The sequence below is a fragment of the Dendrobium catenatum genome, unplaced genomic scaffold, assembly GCF_001605985.2.
Source record: "Dendrobium catenatum unplaced genomic scaffold, ASM160598v2 fragScaff_scaffold_659, whole genome shotgun sequence".
NCBI classification, from domain to species: Eukaryota; Viridiplantae; Streptophyta; class Magnoliopsida; order Asparagales; family Orchidaceae; genus Dendrobium; species Dendrobium catenatum.
This window is the reverse complement of record NW_021319121.1, coordinates 167095-183499: the sequence shown is the minus strand read 5'-3', so window position 1 is coordinate 183499 and position 16405 is coordinate 167095. Positions and strand designations below refer to the sequence as shown.

At 33.7% G+C, this 16405-nt stretch overlaps 2 protein-coding genes across 2 annotated transcripts; one reads left to right on the top strand and one right to left on the bottom strand.

Annotated features, from left to right (window-relative positions):
* The first annotated feature begins 687 nt into the window (after positions 1-687).
* LOC110093781 (major pollen allergen Ole e 10-like) lies at positions 688-1679 on the top strand. Its single transcript, XM_028695567.1, has 4 exons — positions 688-748; positions 1042-1070; positions 1343-1571; positions 1654-1679. The coding sequence occupies exons 1-4, from the start codon at positions 688-690 to the stop codon at positions 1677-1679; spliced, it is 345 nt and encodes a 114-aa protein (XP_028551400.1).
* Positions 1680-7089: 5410 nt separating this feature from the next.
* Positions 7090-14196, bottom strand: LOC110093798 (probable receptor-like protein kinase At2g42960). The gene is made up of 8 exons (XM_020818792.2): positions 14031-14196; positions 12065-12732; positions 11790-11894; positions 10260-10382; positions 10018-10188; positions 9767-9896; positions 7512-7721; positions 7090-7411 (listed from the first exon to the last, which is right to left on the bottom strand). Exons 2-8 carry the CDS (start codon positions 12721-12723, stop codon positions 7310-7312), a joined length of 1500 nt encoding a protein of 499 aa, XP_020674451.1. The 5' UTR covers positions 12724-12732; positions 14031-14196; the 3' UTR covers positions 7090-7309.
* Between the last annotated feature and the right edge of the window lie 2209 nt (positions 14197-16405).

Below are 16405 nucleotides of genomic sequence, written 5' to 3'. Positions count from 1 at the left end.
ATTTATGAATTAAAACCAAATCATTTATGAGACACAAATCTTCATCCCTTGATTAATATACGAAAAATTATTACGTGTGGGTCCCGATTCATCCAGCAATCAATAAAAATGTGCCACGTCACCCCCGAAAAAGTAACGCGTATTTTTGTTGGTCGCTGAATGAATAGGGACCTGCACGTAATAATTTTCCATATATTAAGGCAGTCAAAATTTCAACAGACTCCCATATTACTGTAATTAGTGTTATATTGCCAAAGAAGAGTCTCTCTAAAGTCCTATTCCTAACTATTCATATTTCTGACCGTTGGTGTTTCGGATCTAAAAAAACTGCAATCGTAGCCATTGGAAGATCAAAAGTGCAAATTAATTACATACTAAAACAAATTAACCGTTCATAATCCATAACATAAGCAGCAACATTAACGGCAGGCCACGTCAGTCGCTGCCTCATCGTGCTTATATATTATCCTCTTCCTTTTCCTCATCAAGAGGAGAAATTCAACACAGAGCCTTCTATTGTTTGCACCATCAGCGGCGGGTAGAAGGAAGGAAAAAATAACCGTTGAGGTTTCCGTTTCAAAATTCTGTCTTTAAATACTTAACCTTGTTTCAAAACAATTCGATTACATTACTGATACATCTCTAAATTCTTTTCCTTTTTCCTCGATCTTTCATTCAGATAGAGCTATGGCAAGAAAAGTTGAAGCTTCCATTATTTTTCCGCTTATGCTGCTCTTACTCTACTCAGGTTCTCTTTCTTCGTTCTTCTATGTTAGGATAGGATAATAAGCTTTGAGCATTTAGTTCTCGTAAGTTTCTGCAAGGATGGAACTTCGTTAATTCTGCATGGACAGGAGATAATTTTATAAGCTGGAGTATTAGTAATAAAGTTTGTCTAACAGTGTTTGGAAATTTATCATCTTTGCTCGGAATTAATTATGTGAATTCATTACTTTGTTGTTTGTACTGATCAGAGGTTTATAAAATGCATTTGGTTCTCCACTTCAAGCTAATTCTAACAGTTATGAACTTCTTCTGCAGGTGGAGCTCAATGCACCGAACAGCCCGAGGTAAATCTCAAAAGCCCAGCTTAAAAACTAGAAAAGTGCTCTAGGATTCATAAATTAGAAGTTTGGTGAAAGAGACAGAAGATCTCTTAGGAATTCTTTTTTGAACTTTGTTAACAAGGAATGCTTCAAAAATGAAAATTCGTGTCTTTTTTAGACATTCTTTTATTGAAATTTAGTAAGAAAATTCTCTATAATAAGTGTGAGAGAAATATCGCGATTAAATTGGGCATGATTACTTGCATGTCTAACACAACTGATATAAATTGTTCCAGAAAACTTGGTGTGTGGCGAAGCCTTCTTCTAACGATGCTACTTTGAGCGCGAACCTCAACTATTCCTGCTCTCAGGTGGACTGCAGCATTTTACAGAGGGACTGTGCTTATCCAAACACCCTCATATCCCATGCTTCCATAGCAATGAACCTCTACTACCAAGCCGTGGGTAGGAACTACTGGAACTGCTACTTCAGCAACTCTGGATTGATCACCACTACTGATCCAAGTAAGAATTAAATCAATTTTTGAAATAGAGATTCAGAGGAAAAGCTCTTTCTGATCTTCTTCTCCTTTGTTTCTTCCTGCAGGTTTTGATCATTGTTCTTATGCCTGACTTTCTCTTAAGAATACTAATTCTGCAGTGAAAAAAAGAATTTAGTAGTTTTTGGTGAATTGGAAATTTGTTCCTATGGTTTTGTGTGATCGATGGAGGAGCTGTAGCTTTTTTGTTATTGTTCCATGTTCACTTAAAGGTTTTTGGTTAAGAGCATGTTAAAGAACTAATCAAATCAGACTTGCTCAAAATTTGTGATTTTGTCCTCTTTTCATTTGAAAATATTTTGGTGCCGATAGCAATTTGGATGTTGGTTTTCTCTAATTATTCAAGTTACAGCAGAAAAAAAAAATTTTTGCGAGATTATCTCAAATGGAAATTATATGAGTATCATTTCAATAATCATTGAATATATTTTGAGATAATTTATATCAGAATTTGATTTTTTTTTTTTTGTAATAACAGATATATAATAAACATTGAATATTGAAAAAAAATCAAATAAACTAATAATAATCAATAATAATGTTGTTCACTTATTAATATATGATTTATAATTATTATTTTTTATGTCAATTTCTTGAATGTATATATAAGAAAATTAATCTAATAATATTTTGTCATGTTCTTAGTGAGGGACTTGTTAAGCACGAGCATGAAATTAAAAAACCAATCAATGTTCATTTTGTTGAGTTTTTAAAAAATTTCAAATTTATTCAATTATTTAAACGAACAAATATAAATGAGTTATATAAAAAAATGTCCAATTATTTATTATGATTACCTGTAGTAATTTAGGATTTTATAAAATTGTTTGTGAAGTTGTGAGAAAAGCAAGTTATAATTCATTTGGGACAGCTTTTTTAGTACAAATTTTTTTAAACTTAAATTTTTTATAATAAAAAGCTGCTTTATGAAGCAATAAGAAAATCATCCTAAACAAAGCCTTAGGCTTCGTTTGGGACGGCTTTTTTACTGCTTTCTAATAACTTAGGATTTTATAAAGTTGTTTGTGAAGTTGTGAGAAAATCAACTTATAATTCATTTGGGACAGCTTTTTTAGTACAAATTTTCTTGAACTTAAAATTTTTATAATAAAAAACTGCTTTAGCAAGCAATAAGAAAATCATCACAAATGAAGCCTTAGTTAACCTTATCTTATGGTGATGAAATATTTTAATAAAGTTTGGCTCTTATTTAGGAAATATTTTATAATTTTCTATCACAACATGACAAAGATGAGGAAGATGCAATTACAAAGAAATATTAATCATGCAACCCCCCTCTACAAGCCCCAAATAGATACACAATTATGCTAACTAAAATCAATAAATATATTATAAATAAAAATGCAACCAACACATATATATATATTAAGAAATCACTTGATAGAGCCTCTACACCTAATCCTAGTAGGAGCTCATCATATTCTTGTGCACATTAATGCAGATAAGAATGAGTCATTTGAAAGGCTAACTTATTAACATCTTAAATTAGTTCCTAGTGGATATAAAAAATAGATTTTTTTTTTTATATTCCTAACAATATTTAACTTTGTATTATAGTTTCAACTTTGTGTTATAAATCAATTCATCGTTCTTCTCTGCCCACTTGTATTTTATCATATTTGAAAAAAAAATTATCTTCCATTGAGATATTTTTTTCATCAACATTTTATTGTTCATCTATTATTAACTACATTAATTAGCTTGTGTTGACCTTTTAAGGCATTTCTTTATTTAGAGGAAATAAGTTAATCATAACATCTACAATCCAAATTTTAGAGGAAAAAATTGATGAAGATGATGTAGTTTATATAAAAATATAAAAGAAAAACTAATAAATCAAATTTTTTTCTTTGGAATATTTAGGTCAATTTAGGCGAATTCACACACATCACATACGTAGGATTCGAACCTAAGACCTTTTGGTTTGTAGTCAAAGATTCCAACGAACATATCAAGATGAGCTGTGTAACTATCCAAATTAAATTACTATGAAATGATGGTTGAGGCAATCAATCACATCCAACAATGAAGACATTTGATTGCAATTGAAAGCGAAAAAAATACATGTTTCTGATTTAAATAAATCAAATGATTCTTAGTTATTCATTCAAAAGAATAGGTGACAAAATGTAATCAAATGCCTGTCAAAATACTACCACAGGTTGACAAAAAAAAAATGCAATGTGATAGGATAACATTATTGTTGTGACTAAAGCACAACCAATAAAACAAAAACTTATCAAATCATCTTTTTATGATGTCTAGAATAAACATAAATCTAACATACAATCATCTTAAACAAGACAAAGCTAATAGCACTAATCAAAGTATATATATTTATTTTTAAAATCATTTCGAATTTTAAAAATCAAATCAACATCATCTATTTTTATTTTATTATTATTATTTTAAAATCAACATCATCTATTTGTTTTAACAAAAAAAAAAGTTATATTCCAAAAACTAGAAGGAAGATACAAAAAAGTCCAACAAATGACCAAACCAAAATTACAAAGCAACAATCATAAAAAAAGATGAGAGGCCAGGCAAAAGCCAGCCGAGCTCAGTCATTGGCAAGAAACTATCTATGCCACCCTGAAGCTAGACAAGGGTCATCCAAAGGAGGAAACAAGTAACAACAGACACGACGCCAAAGGGCCAATCAAAATCTCATAATCCATACAAATGCCACCAAACAGAGCAAGAGCAAGCACCACCAGTGGTTGCCAACAAGCCATAGTTAACCAAGTGGGAACAAAAAGTCACCACATAATTGCTCAGACCACAAAACACAAACCAAAGATAGAAGCCAACCCAAATGAAGCATATCCCAATAATGATAAATAAGTCCAAATCCAAAGAGAAAATCATTTCTTTTAAGATTTACGACGTCTATTTGTACCGGTCGAATTAGAGAAACCATCATTAGCAATTTGGAGAATAATTAAATCATAATTATCTCGAGAATCCTATTCTTTCACATTAATTTCTCCCCCACCATCATAATAATTACCACATCTAACCAATCACCATGCATCACCTCATGATCCCTCGATTGACACACTAGATGGACTAATAAAGCATCACTAAACATAACAGAAATTGGCACTTGAAAAAGTGGCACATCAATAAAACAATCCTTAGCAACATAATCAAAACCATCAGGAAAAGAATCACAAAAATGAGAGGGATCAGCCAAAGCATTACAAATCTCATCTCGAACAATGAGCACCAACACACTCACATGTAGAACAACCTCTCAGTCACTAGGCGCAATATTAAGCTCACCCACAGGTGAAACAACCCCATTGTCCCCAGGCACCCAACATACATGATCATAAAAAACAACAGCTCCACCATCACAAAAATCACAAACCGTAGCTCCACAATCAACATTAGAGTCAGGAGTACTAATAGAACAAGCCTCAACAACACCAACATCAACTGTCAGGGAATCGATGGGGCTAGGTAAAGTATTCTCCAAACAAGTAGTGGTAATAACACCCACTTCTAAAGAATTACCACCCTCCCCAACCAAACCAGTCGCCCCAGGACCCAACAAAACAATAACAATATGATTAGAAATTAAACATTCACCCCTAGAAAAATCATCTTCAACCACATTAGAAGCAAGAGGAAGGGAAGCAGGAAAAGCATCCACACCACCCTCATGAATGCAACATTGATTAATAAGAGGCAAAGCATCAACTGACGGACCAACCAAATTAGAAACAATATCAATAGGACCAATATCATCCACAAGCGGAACTACCCCACCAGCCAAATGAAGGGCATTCTCCTCATTAACCCCCAAAGCATAAATAGGGTTAGAAAGAGTCAGTTTTGAAGGAGCATCATTGATCGAGATAGGAGCATTAACAAATGAAGGGCGACAAGCATCATTTGAATGCCTTAAGTGTTTACATTTATAACATAAAGAAATAAAATCCTTCATCACAACTTGCTAAACATAACCTAATTTATCAAGACCGAGCCACACTTTATTCGTGTATGTTTGGGTAATATCAGTCTCCACCAGAACCCGAGCCACAAATAGACGAGAGCCCAAAATAGTAGAATTATCCACTTTCAATGATCTACCAAATAACAGCCCAAAGCCATGAAGGATAAGAGGGGAGAAGAAGTGAGGGCACAAGTTTGGAAAGGATATCCAAATGGGAGATTCGGCACCAATAACATCTAAGGGAGACCATTTGATCAGTTTCATGAAGCAATTATAAATCAAATATGAGCATGAGATTGATCCAATAAAGTAATCAATAATTCACTATTAAACTTAAGATTGAAAAAAAAATTCATAATCGACGTAAGACTAGGACGACGAGAAAGAAAAAAAATTAACTAAAACAAACTTAAAACGGTCGACTAGGGCACAAAATTCCTCCTTCGAAACCCACAAAGCAGGTAAACCACGAAAAGTTGTATGTTTGAGGTCAGGAAAACTATCAGAAGATGAAGACCCAGATAGGTCAAAGAGGTATCAAAATAGGTCAACGGGTTAGGCCTGGATCCTAACATAAAATTGACCTGACCTAAATATAATCAACTCGAACCTGACCCATTTAATAAATGAGTCAAAGAGGTGAACCAAAATCTAACTTGCTAGTAACACAAATCCGGCCTAATAACTTGTTTAAATTATATTTTTTATATATATATATAAACTTGTTAATCACATATTTTAAATTATTTGATCAAAAATAAGAAAATTATACAAGCAAATAAATAAATTAAAAAAAAAAATGTTAAACAGGTTATTTTGAATTAAAATTGGGTTGGCGAGTCAACTTAAACTCAGCCCATTTAATAAATATGTTATAATGCACGATTGAATTCAACCAATTTACTAAATAAGTCAATCCAAATTTAAATTTTTATATTAATCTATTAAAATTCTAAAGATACCTTGTGAAGGTGATGACTACTCAGCTTATTTGGTCAAAAGTTTTAGCTATGCCAATTTTACTTAATTAACCTAAATTTTAAAAAAATGATGATTAATGTTGTCAGCAGTCAAATCCTGACCTATCGTTTCAAAGATAAATTAAACCCTTCAGCGTCATGTCATTTAACGCAAAAGCCAAAAGTACCCTTAAACATGAAGCATTATACCAAACAGCTCGTTAAGAATTCTATGAAATATTCATTTAATAATAACTTAACTATTTATTTGATGACTTTCTTTATATTTTATATACATTTTTAAAATTATATATATTATCAAATCTGTTAATATGATGAAAAAATCACATAAAAACTGGATAACTTTAACACTTTCTTATTAATATTTAAATCAAACAAATTCAAGAATATCTAATTATTCATATTACTTTTAATTAAAATTTATAAATCCACTTATAATTAGTAATTAGGCTACATATTTAAATCATCAGCATTAAAAAGACAGATAGGAAAATAAGTGCTTCTAATGCATCCATGCATTTGAACAAGAGAGAAATCCCAATGACTTCAAATCTGAAATAACTGTACAACAAAAGCTGGAATTCACTATCGGTATTCTTACATTCCAACTAAATCCACAAGCTGGTAATGGCAGCAAAATTAGGTTAAGAGCCAAAACCCTACAAAGAATAATCCGAAGAGCCTACAATTCAAGGATTGTTAGCATAGAGAGAATGCTCCAAAGCAACAAATTCATCGTCACTCTCCAGTCTCTGATGCTTCAGGCTTCTTATCCAGATCAGCGGAGCTTGAAGAATCCTTCATGGAAGCAGCAATGTGGCTTCGACGGTTTCTTCTTTCCTGTATAAATATCCAATGGCGATGATTAGTAATTACATGTTATGATCTGGAAGGTTATCATCAGTGCAAGAGAGATTATAATGGATCGATGTTCTACAACCTCACGGAATGGGTACTCTTCAGCTTCAAGCAGTCTTACAACTTGACTCATTTTAGGTCTTTTCTGAGAATCAGGATCAACACATTTTAAAGCAGCCAGGAGGGCCATTTTAAGAGCCTTGGATGAAGGTTTGACCTCCAAGTTTGGATCAATAAGTTCTTCAGATCTCCTGCTGCCGACCATGAATTTGATCCACTCCACAAGATTTACCTACACAAGCAGTATTATCCCAAGGTTCAGGTAAGCCTACATTCACAAACTATATAGCAGTCATTAAAGATTATTAGGGCTGTTAATTCAGCTTGATCTTCTCAAACAGCTCATTTTTGGCTTGATAACTAGCTCAAGTTTAGGGTTTAGGGTTAAGCACACAAGCTCAGCTTTGAACAATCAATTTGTGTATTGAATTAAAAAAGAGCCAGCTCAATAATTTGAGCTTGAAAATATCTAACCATAAGAATAAACAACCAGTATTTGATACGAATATTTAAGAAATACAAAGATGCTCAAGATTATGCTAATTATATAGAAATCAAACTTACAAGTCATACATAATAACACCATAGAAGATAATAATAGAACATAAACTTAGAGAATACTATTTAGAATGGACCAATAATTTAGAATATTCCTTACAATATTACTATTTGTTTGATCTAAAGAAGTTAATTGTTGAAACAAACAACCTCAAGCACTATAAGAGTTATAAACAAAGTAATTCTATGGTGTTTTTATATTATGATAAGTTTAAATATCTTGTAATCAAATATGGGTTGTCTCAATAAAATATATTGTTTCCACTAGATGTTGTATTGAAAGTCTAGTCATAAGAAGATTAAGGATGATTTAAGCTACAATTTACTAAAAACCATTAACATCATCCATATCATTAAAATTTGGGGTAAATTAAAAATGATGAGTTATGACCAACACACCTATAAATAAAGCCCCTAAAGAGAAATTATCTCTCCTCCAAAGCTCATTAAAAATGCACAAACACAAAAATTAGGCATAATGAAATACGGTCTTATCAAAGAAACTTAACCTTATGAATATTCTTTAGAGAGTGAGTTTGAGTCTGATTTTAAACCTCCAATAGAAACTGAAACTGCAATTGAACATAACTAATGTAATCCTGATTTTAAACCTCCAACTTTTGTGGTGTTTTTTCCCTTGCTCTTTTGTGTTTGCTTCAATTACATCATTCTCACTAGGAGTGTCAATATTTGACACGACCCGAAAACCTGACTCGAACCCGACTCAAAAATTCCGGGTTAGGGTCAACCCAGACCCAAAATAGGTCAGGTTCAGGTTCAACAATTCGACCGTTTTCAAAAAATTGGGTCAGATTGGGGTTGTTCCTTTGCCCAAAATTTACCCATTTTGACCTGAAAATCCGTTTTTGACCCGAAAATCCGAGACTGACTCGAAAATCGGAGACTGACCCATTTTCGACCCATTTTTTTACCCGAAAAAGCGGAGATTGACCCGTTTTTTTACTCGAAAACTAACATTTTTTGGTCGGCCCCAAGTCATTCGGTCGTGTTGGGTTGAACCTGACCCAAAGAGGGTCGGATTTGGATCCAAAAAACTGACCCATTTACAAAAATGGGTCGGGTTCGGGTTGACCTGAATAGTGTCATGTCAGTTTCAGATTCGAACTGAACCCGACCCATGAACCGAAATTGACACCCCTAATTCTCACTCTGGTGATGCTTCTGCAAATTATATTTTTTCATCAATAAGATTTTGAATAAATATGAATAAACTTCTAAAATATTGAATCAGGTTCTAAATTCTATGCTTAGAAGATGTGTTACTAAAAAATATAAACCTTCTCTCATGCAATTAGTGGCATCCATTAATAATTTATCAAAGCATCTTGTGATAATTGACTTATCTTGTTGTTCATATTCGACTTGATAACAAACAAGTCAAGCTTGAACAAGATTTTTTTGAACGTTCACAAAGTTGAGCTCAATTGGCATTTGGCTCGATAATTACCAAAAAAAAAGCAGAACAAAAAACAGCTCGATCATATTCAATTCATTTATACCCATCCCAGATGATATAATAGAGTTTATGAGATGAATGCAACTGAAAAAGCATGAACCGAAGCTTGAACTACATTGATACGTGTATTGCTTTGAAAGTACACATTATACTATACTGACAAGAAATGTGATTATGATCAAATTATTCCTCGGATTTAAGAGGCAATACCTTGCCTAGCAAACAAGAATACAAGTCAATACCTCATTTGCAGGTCGGCTATAATCCACAGGGTCTCTTCCAGTCACAGCTTCCAAAAGTAGTACTCCAAAACTATAAACATCACTCTTCTCATTTAGCAGTCCGGTATTAGCATATTCGGGAGCAACGTATCTGTAATCACAAAAACATTAGACCAAAAACATTAGACCATAAATCAATTGAAAAATGTAAATTTATGTTTATGTGTCTCTTCAAAAACAGCACGACTCAACAAAAAAAAAAAATTGCTTACCCAAATGTTCCCATCACCCTTGTTGTGATATGGCTTCTGCCAGAACCCAAAAGCTTGGCCAATCCAAAATCAGAAACCTTGCCATTAAACTCTTCATCTATTAGAATGTTACCTGATTTTATATCTCTATGAACAACCTTCGGTTCTATGCCCTCATGTAAGTAAGCAAGTCTGTGGTCCATTCAATTCCTTAGTTTAGCCAATTAATGATCTCAAAAGAAATCAAAACTGCAATCACTTACGCCTTCGATGTGCCTAGGATGACTTTCATGCGTGACTCCCAGCTGAGAACTCCACGTTGGCGCATGGCTCCATGAAGCCATTGTTCCAAGTTACCGTTGTTCACATATTCATAAACAAGCATCCTACAAAATGATCCAGTTTCAAAACTTAATTTAGTGGAGATGACAGTTTATGATAAGAAAATTACCACTAATAGTAACAACAAATGTGAGTGGAAGCTTGATGTCACTCACCGCTCAACACAATTTAATTTAATTAAATGAATAAAACACAGAAATTTTAGGCTTCATGGTAGGATGTCAATAAAGTGTGCCACTTTCAAGAGCTCGAATCATATTGTTGAATAAGCTAGGATTCATCCAGGTGATCAGTTTTGTATGCTGACTTAGGCTTCATTTAGGACAAATTTCTTACTGCTTCTTAAAATAGCTTTCTAGTATAAAAGTTAAAAATTTTTATACTCGAAAGCTGCTTTAAGAAGCAATAAAAAAGTCGTCTCAAACAAAGCCTTAGAGTGACAAGCATAAAATTTGGCATAGCTTCAAAGTATCACTCTTGACCAAGTAAATTAACTAAATTCATTGGCTTTCCGAAACAAAATTTTCTAAGCTAGAATTAAACATTCATATGATTTGACTCATATTTATTTGATTCTATAGAAGTGATTTTGCCTTAACGAATGCTTCTCAGAAGGGCTACTCTTCCATGATGAATTACATTTCTTAACATAAACTTATCATATTTTTAGAAATCTTTGGTGAAGGTTTTGCAGGGCCATACTTACATTTGTAAATGTGTGATAACAATATCGAGGGATTCAAAATCGAAAGCACCATCACAGTGTTACCCTAATCAGTCTAAAGAGCATGCAGGTGTTCTTACTTGAGTATATTCCTATTGAAAATCTCTACAGTTATGATTATAAATCATTAGAGACTTGTATTTGAGAGAAAGCTTGACATGATTAAACAACAAGATTCACACATAGTCCAGTTACAAACATGGAATCAATAGGTGGACGCTCTAAGTCTAAGCAAACAACTGAAGCAAAAAGTGTCACTTTGCTAGATTCATTACCACTTATGTGTCAATCTATAGGAAGCTTATGACTCGGATCAAAGGCCTGTTGATTAGAAGATATAATTCTCCTACACTTATAAAACCTCTTAAGAGAATGAGGAGGGTTTTAGATTTTTTCCTATGGTTTTATTTTTTTATTTTTTTTTTATTTTTTTATTTTTATTATTTAACTTAGCTTATAAAACCTCTTAAGAGAATGATAGATGAGAAATAGGGTTTTAGGTTTTTCTTTGATAGTTTAGCTTATAAAACCTCTTAAATTCAATTTATAAATAAATCTCACATTATTTTCCTAAAATGAGATAGCCTATGAGTAGAGTAAAGCCTAGCTTTAACTCAACCCATTGGCATGACAATGCCCCTCACGAGACATCTATCATGACAAGTTGAATTGATTCAACTAAATTACATCCATACTTGAGAATAACAAGATAAATAGCAATTTTAACCTGTGAATCCCTTCCACACAATAACCCAAAAGTCGCACAAGATTCTTATGTCGAACATTGCCAATAGCTTCCACCTCTACTCTAAATTCCTTCTCAGCTTGACCCCTGCAGCAAGAAAAACACATCATCAAAGGACCAAAATTTTAGCTTCCTAGTTCAAGAATATGCCTTACAATCCAAATAGTCATAAAGCTTATGATTATGATGATGATGATGATGGTGATGATGGTGATGATGTTCAAGAATATGCTACCAGGGTCACAAGGAACTCTCACATATTGTTGAGTATTTTCTTAACAGCAACCTCAGCTCCGTTTGTTAAACGCCCCCGGTATACAACCCCATACCCACCCTCCCCAATAACATTCTCCTTCGAAAAGCGGTTTGTGGCATACTCCAGATCCCTTAGAGTGAACCAGTGTCCCCATCCTACATGTGAGAATCCAGGAAGCCCAACCAAAGGAGAAGCTGATACAATCCCATCATATGGCGAGCGTGGCCTCTGTGCGGCTCCAGAGCTAACTTCATCCCCAGAATATGAACTTCCAGCCTTATCATGGTAAACTGAACTGCACTGGCTCAAGTTATCACCATCACTTGACTTGCTTGTCAGAGGACCAAGCGTTTTTCTAGAATCCTTGTCACTAAACTTGTCATGATAGGCAAGCATGGACCCTTCACGCTCATTGAAACTCTGTGCTAAAGTGGTACCAGCAACCCTATCAACTGTTATTTCCTTAGAAATGTCGGGGATTTGAGTGTGTGGAAACTTGTCAAGGTTTATCCGATATTTCCTCCGGGACAAGAATATGGATAGGATAATGAGAACAAATATTACCAAAGCAGCACAACTGATACCAATCACCACCCACAGCTTCAGACCAAGAAAGGCCTTATGATTTAATTTGGCATTTAGACCATCTTGGGATGACATTTTTTTTGCCTGCATTAACAGGAGAAGTCACATCATTTGGCATTAAGAGGCATTCGTGTGGACAAAATAAGAACATCTAAGGATTCAACATAGAATTTTCATTGGTAAGTTACATAACATAGAGTCAATAGTGGCAGCTAGACTTTAAGACAACTCCAACCGAAAATCTTATTTTTCACTACAAAATGCAGTGAAACTAAAAAATGCCATGATTTATCTCTAATCAAACTCCATTTTGCATGGTAACCATCTTTCTCCTCTTTTGCGCGTTTCTTCCGCAATCCAGTAGAGACAGAAAAATAGCATAGGTGAACAGTGTGACGCCACTGTTCACCCGCAGCCAAATAGCGGGAGTTTTGTCATTCGGCTGGAGCTCGCGAGCGACGTCATTCATGCGTTTGGAGTTCGGTGGGAGAAGGCCTTAGGAAGTTTAGCTAACTGAAAAAAAAAATACTAATATGCATTTCAAATTCAAACAGAAACGTAGATCTCTAATAACAATGATTTTAAACAGCTTGTCATTGTAAAAAACATATATAAGAGACTATATCGTAGCTTCCAAGGTAAGGATAATTACATAGGAAATTCAAATAACATTACTCTTTTGCAGTTCCAATTTAACCAGGACAAACTTCTCGTAAAGAATTTTTTTTTTTCTTTCACAGCCCCCATATCTAAAATGAACATATTGATAATGCTAGGTTTGACAAATGACAATAGATGGAGATATTCAAGTTATAATTGAAATTGTAACAGCGAAAAACATATTTTGAAATAACATCATAGAAGAAAACGTTTAAATTGACCACATCATTGCTCTTGATTTTGCCTGGAAGCCACATTATTATTACAAATAATTACAGCAAACAAAAAAGTAAGGCCTGAGGAAGACAAGAACTACAATAAAGAACACAATATCACGCCATCTGAAATCTTGTATGTAAAATGGGAACAATGGTATAAGAAAACCCCACATTGAAATTTGGATTTGGAAGCCACTATAAAAAACTTGAATTACATTACAAAAAACTGCAAATCAAAGAGCAAATCTACCTTTTTTATCGAATAAATCTCACAGAAGAAAGAATAAACCCAGAGCCCCTCCCCAAACAAGCCCTGACTCAACAAAATCTCAAAGACTACCCAGCAATGAAAGCCCAAGATGCAAAACTACAGAAAGCGTCGTTTCTAAGCAGAGACCAATGGTTGGAAATAATACATATACTGGTAAAATATAGCAATCTAGAAAGGCAAAAACGGAGAAGAGGATTGTTTGAAGGAAAATGGAAGGGGCCAAAAAAATATACCTTTTCTATGCTTAGAAAGGGATAGTTTGGTGAGCTTATTTCGCTTCCATGATAAAAGAAAGAGATGAGGAACCAACAAATACAAGAAGATGAAGTTTCCTTTGCTCTGGAGGAAACCGGAGATTGAGATAGCGAGAAGAGAGAGAGAGAGAGAAGATGGGAGCAGTAAAGGCAAAGCAAAGCAAGTGGGGGCAGGGAGGGTATTTAGAGTAGGATTAGCGAATAGAGAAATAGAAATTAATCTATTAATTAAAATTTAGGTTGAATAGAACAATATGTAATAAATGCGGAGTGGTGTGGTAGGCTGAGAGAAAACAGGTCAACCCACTATGGCTCAAAACTGAGCTGCTGGGTCTTCAAATGAAATTACTATTTCACCTCCGACAAGATTATTTGTTTTATTCTTATTTAAAACTCTTTAATAAGAATTAAATTGGTCATTAGTGACTGTACCTGTGCAACGGCTCCTTTTTATAGAGGAGCAGTAGCCGTGACAGCTGACATAGCATGGTGCCGTACGAGTTAGTATATTTGATGATAGTCACGCATATTTAGTCATTTAAATAAAAAATTAAGTGGGTGAGTACGATTGGGTATCCTCAACTCGTGTTCAAATCTCCTTGAGTGACAGCACCTCTTAAGTGGGGCTCAATAAGTACAGGTCATGAGGTTTCTGGGATGGTGCCTCTTCTAAGTCAGCCAAGAAATCACTTGCATCGCCAATCGTCTCCTAAGAGGGTGGTAGCAGGTTGATGCTCCAATTCCCAAAAAATAGATAAAGAAATTTAATTCTTAAGCCAAAAAATAATTTAATTCTTAAATAGATCACGAATTTAATTGGCTCAATTTTAGAGAGCATCTAATGTATATATTTTACTTATATATATAAATATATGGACTTACATACAGAAATTTCCCAACAAATAAAATTATTAAATATGAACTAAATTAATAAATTAAGGTATTAATTTGGCTATTTATAAAATATTAGGCCTAATTGTATGGATACCATTATTATTAATAACATGGTTATTTTATAAAATCATTAGTGTATTATATATAATTATGGAAACTCTTTTGTGTCCAAATCTCAATAAAAAATGTTCTCAATCTCAAAAATAATAATAGTAATAATAATAATAGTCAAATATGAAGATTTTGATATTTTTGGTTATGCTTGTTGGATTCAAATCTATATGTGAATAATACCCGACCTTCACCTTTTATGTATAGGGATATAATGGCTACATGAAATCCTAAGTTTATTAAGGAAATAAAAAATATAATACTTTACAAACTCTTACTACGTTTTATCCTAGACATGTGTCGCCCTCCAACTACCTAGAAGGAGAATAGCTCTGTATGAATATGTTGATTTGCCTTAAGGCTAAACCAATAGTTTCAATTGTCCATAAGCAAGCCCATTAATGTTGAATGTGTATTAAGTGAGTATTGAGCAAGTCACCAGCAACCTATCATGTAAACTTTGATCACCTTATAAAAGGAATGTGAGTGAGTTGTTATTGCTAAGAAGATGAGGTATATAATTATGGTCGTAGTAGGGTGGGCTGAGAACTCGTGAGCATACACTTTCATTGTCACCACCCAACCCGACCAGAATGAATCCCTTCGCGTCGGGCCGCGACAAAAATTTAAAATCCAGGATCTAGCTTTGGAATTTGCTTCAGACTTTCTTCCAAATAGCAAACATACATAAAACACAAAGCTACTATAAACATCCAAATATACAGAACAATTCATCCATATTTTCTTCTTTCAACAAAAGAATCATGTACAATACAATGCATGACTACAGACAGAAAGAACATAACAGAAAAGTCATGACTGCACAAAAATCAAAAGTACAAAATACCTAATCTCAGATTAGACACATAATTGCTAGTCCAAGACCTCCTTCCCTTTCCCAGAACCTGAAAACCACGCAAATAACAAGAATGAGCTAACATCTCAGCAAGACTACACCAGCCAATCAGAATCTCCAGAAATTCACGTTAGAAAATACATCAAAAGAGTAACCGTACAGAATTCAGATAATCACAGAAATCGTGTATAATCAAATGAAATATGAAATTCAGATACTTGATTAGAATCAAACAGCTGATACAGAAGAACTGAATTTATTTCGAATAGCAGAATATTCAAGTCAGATTTTGCAGAATCAACGAAATCGTACAAAACAATAGAATCATACAAAACAAACGAAATCGTACATAACAAAATTCAAATCATAAAATCACATTTCACATAACAGATATTAGATTCTCGGATCCTAACATAATCTAAACGGATTCTGGTCCCTTATGCCTCCCTTCCCTAACACTGACAGAATCTCAATGTATTCTGACCACTTATAT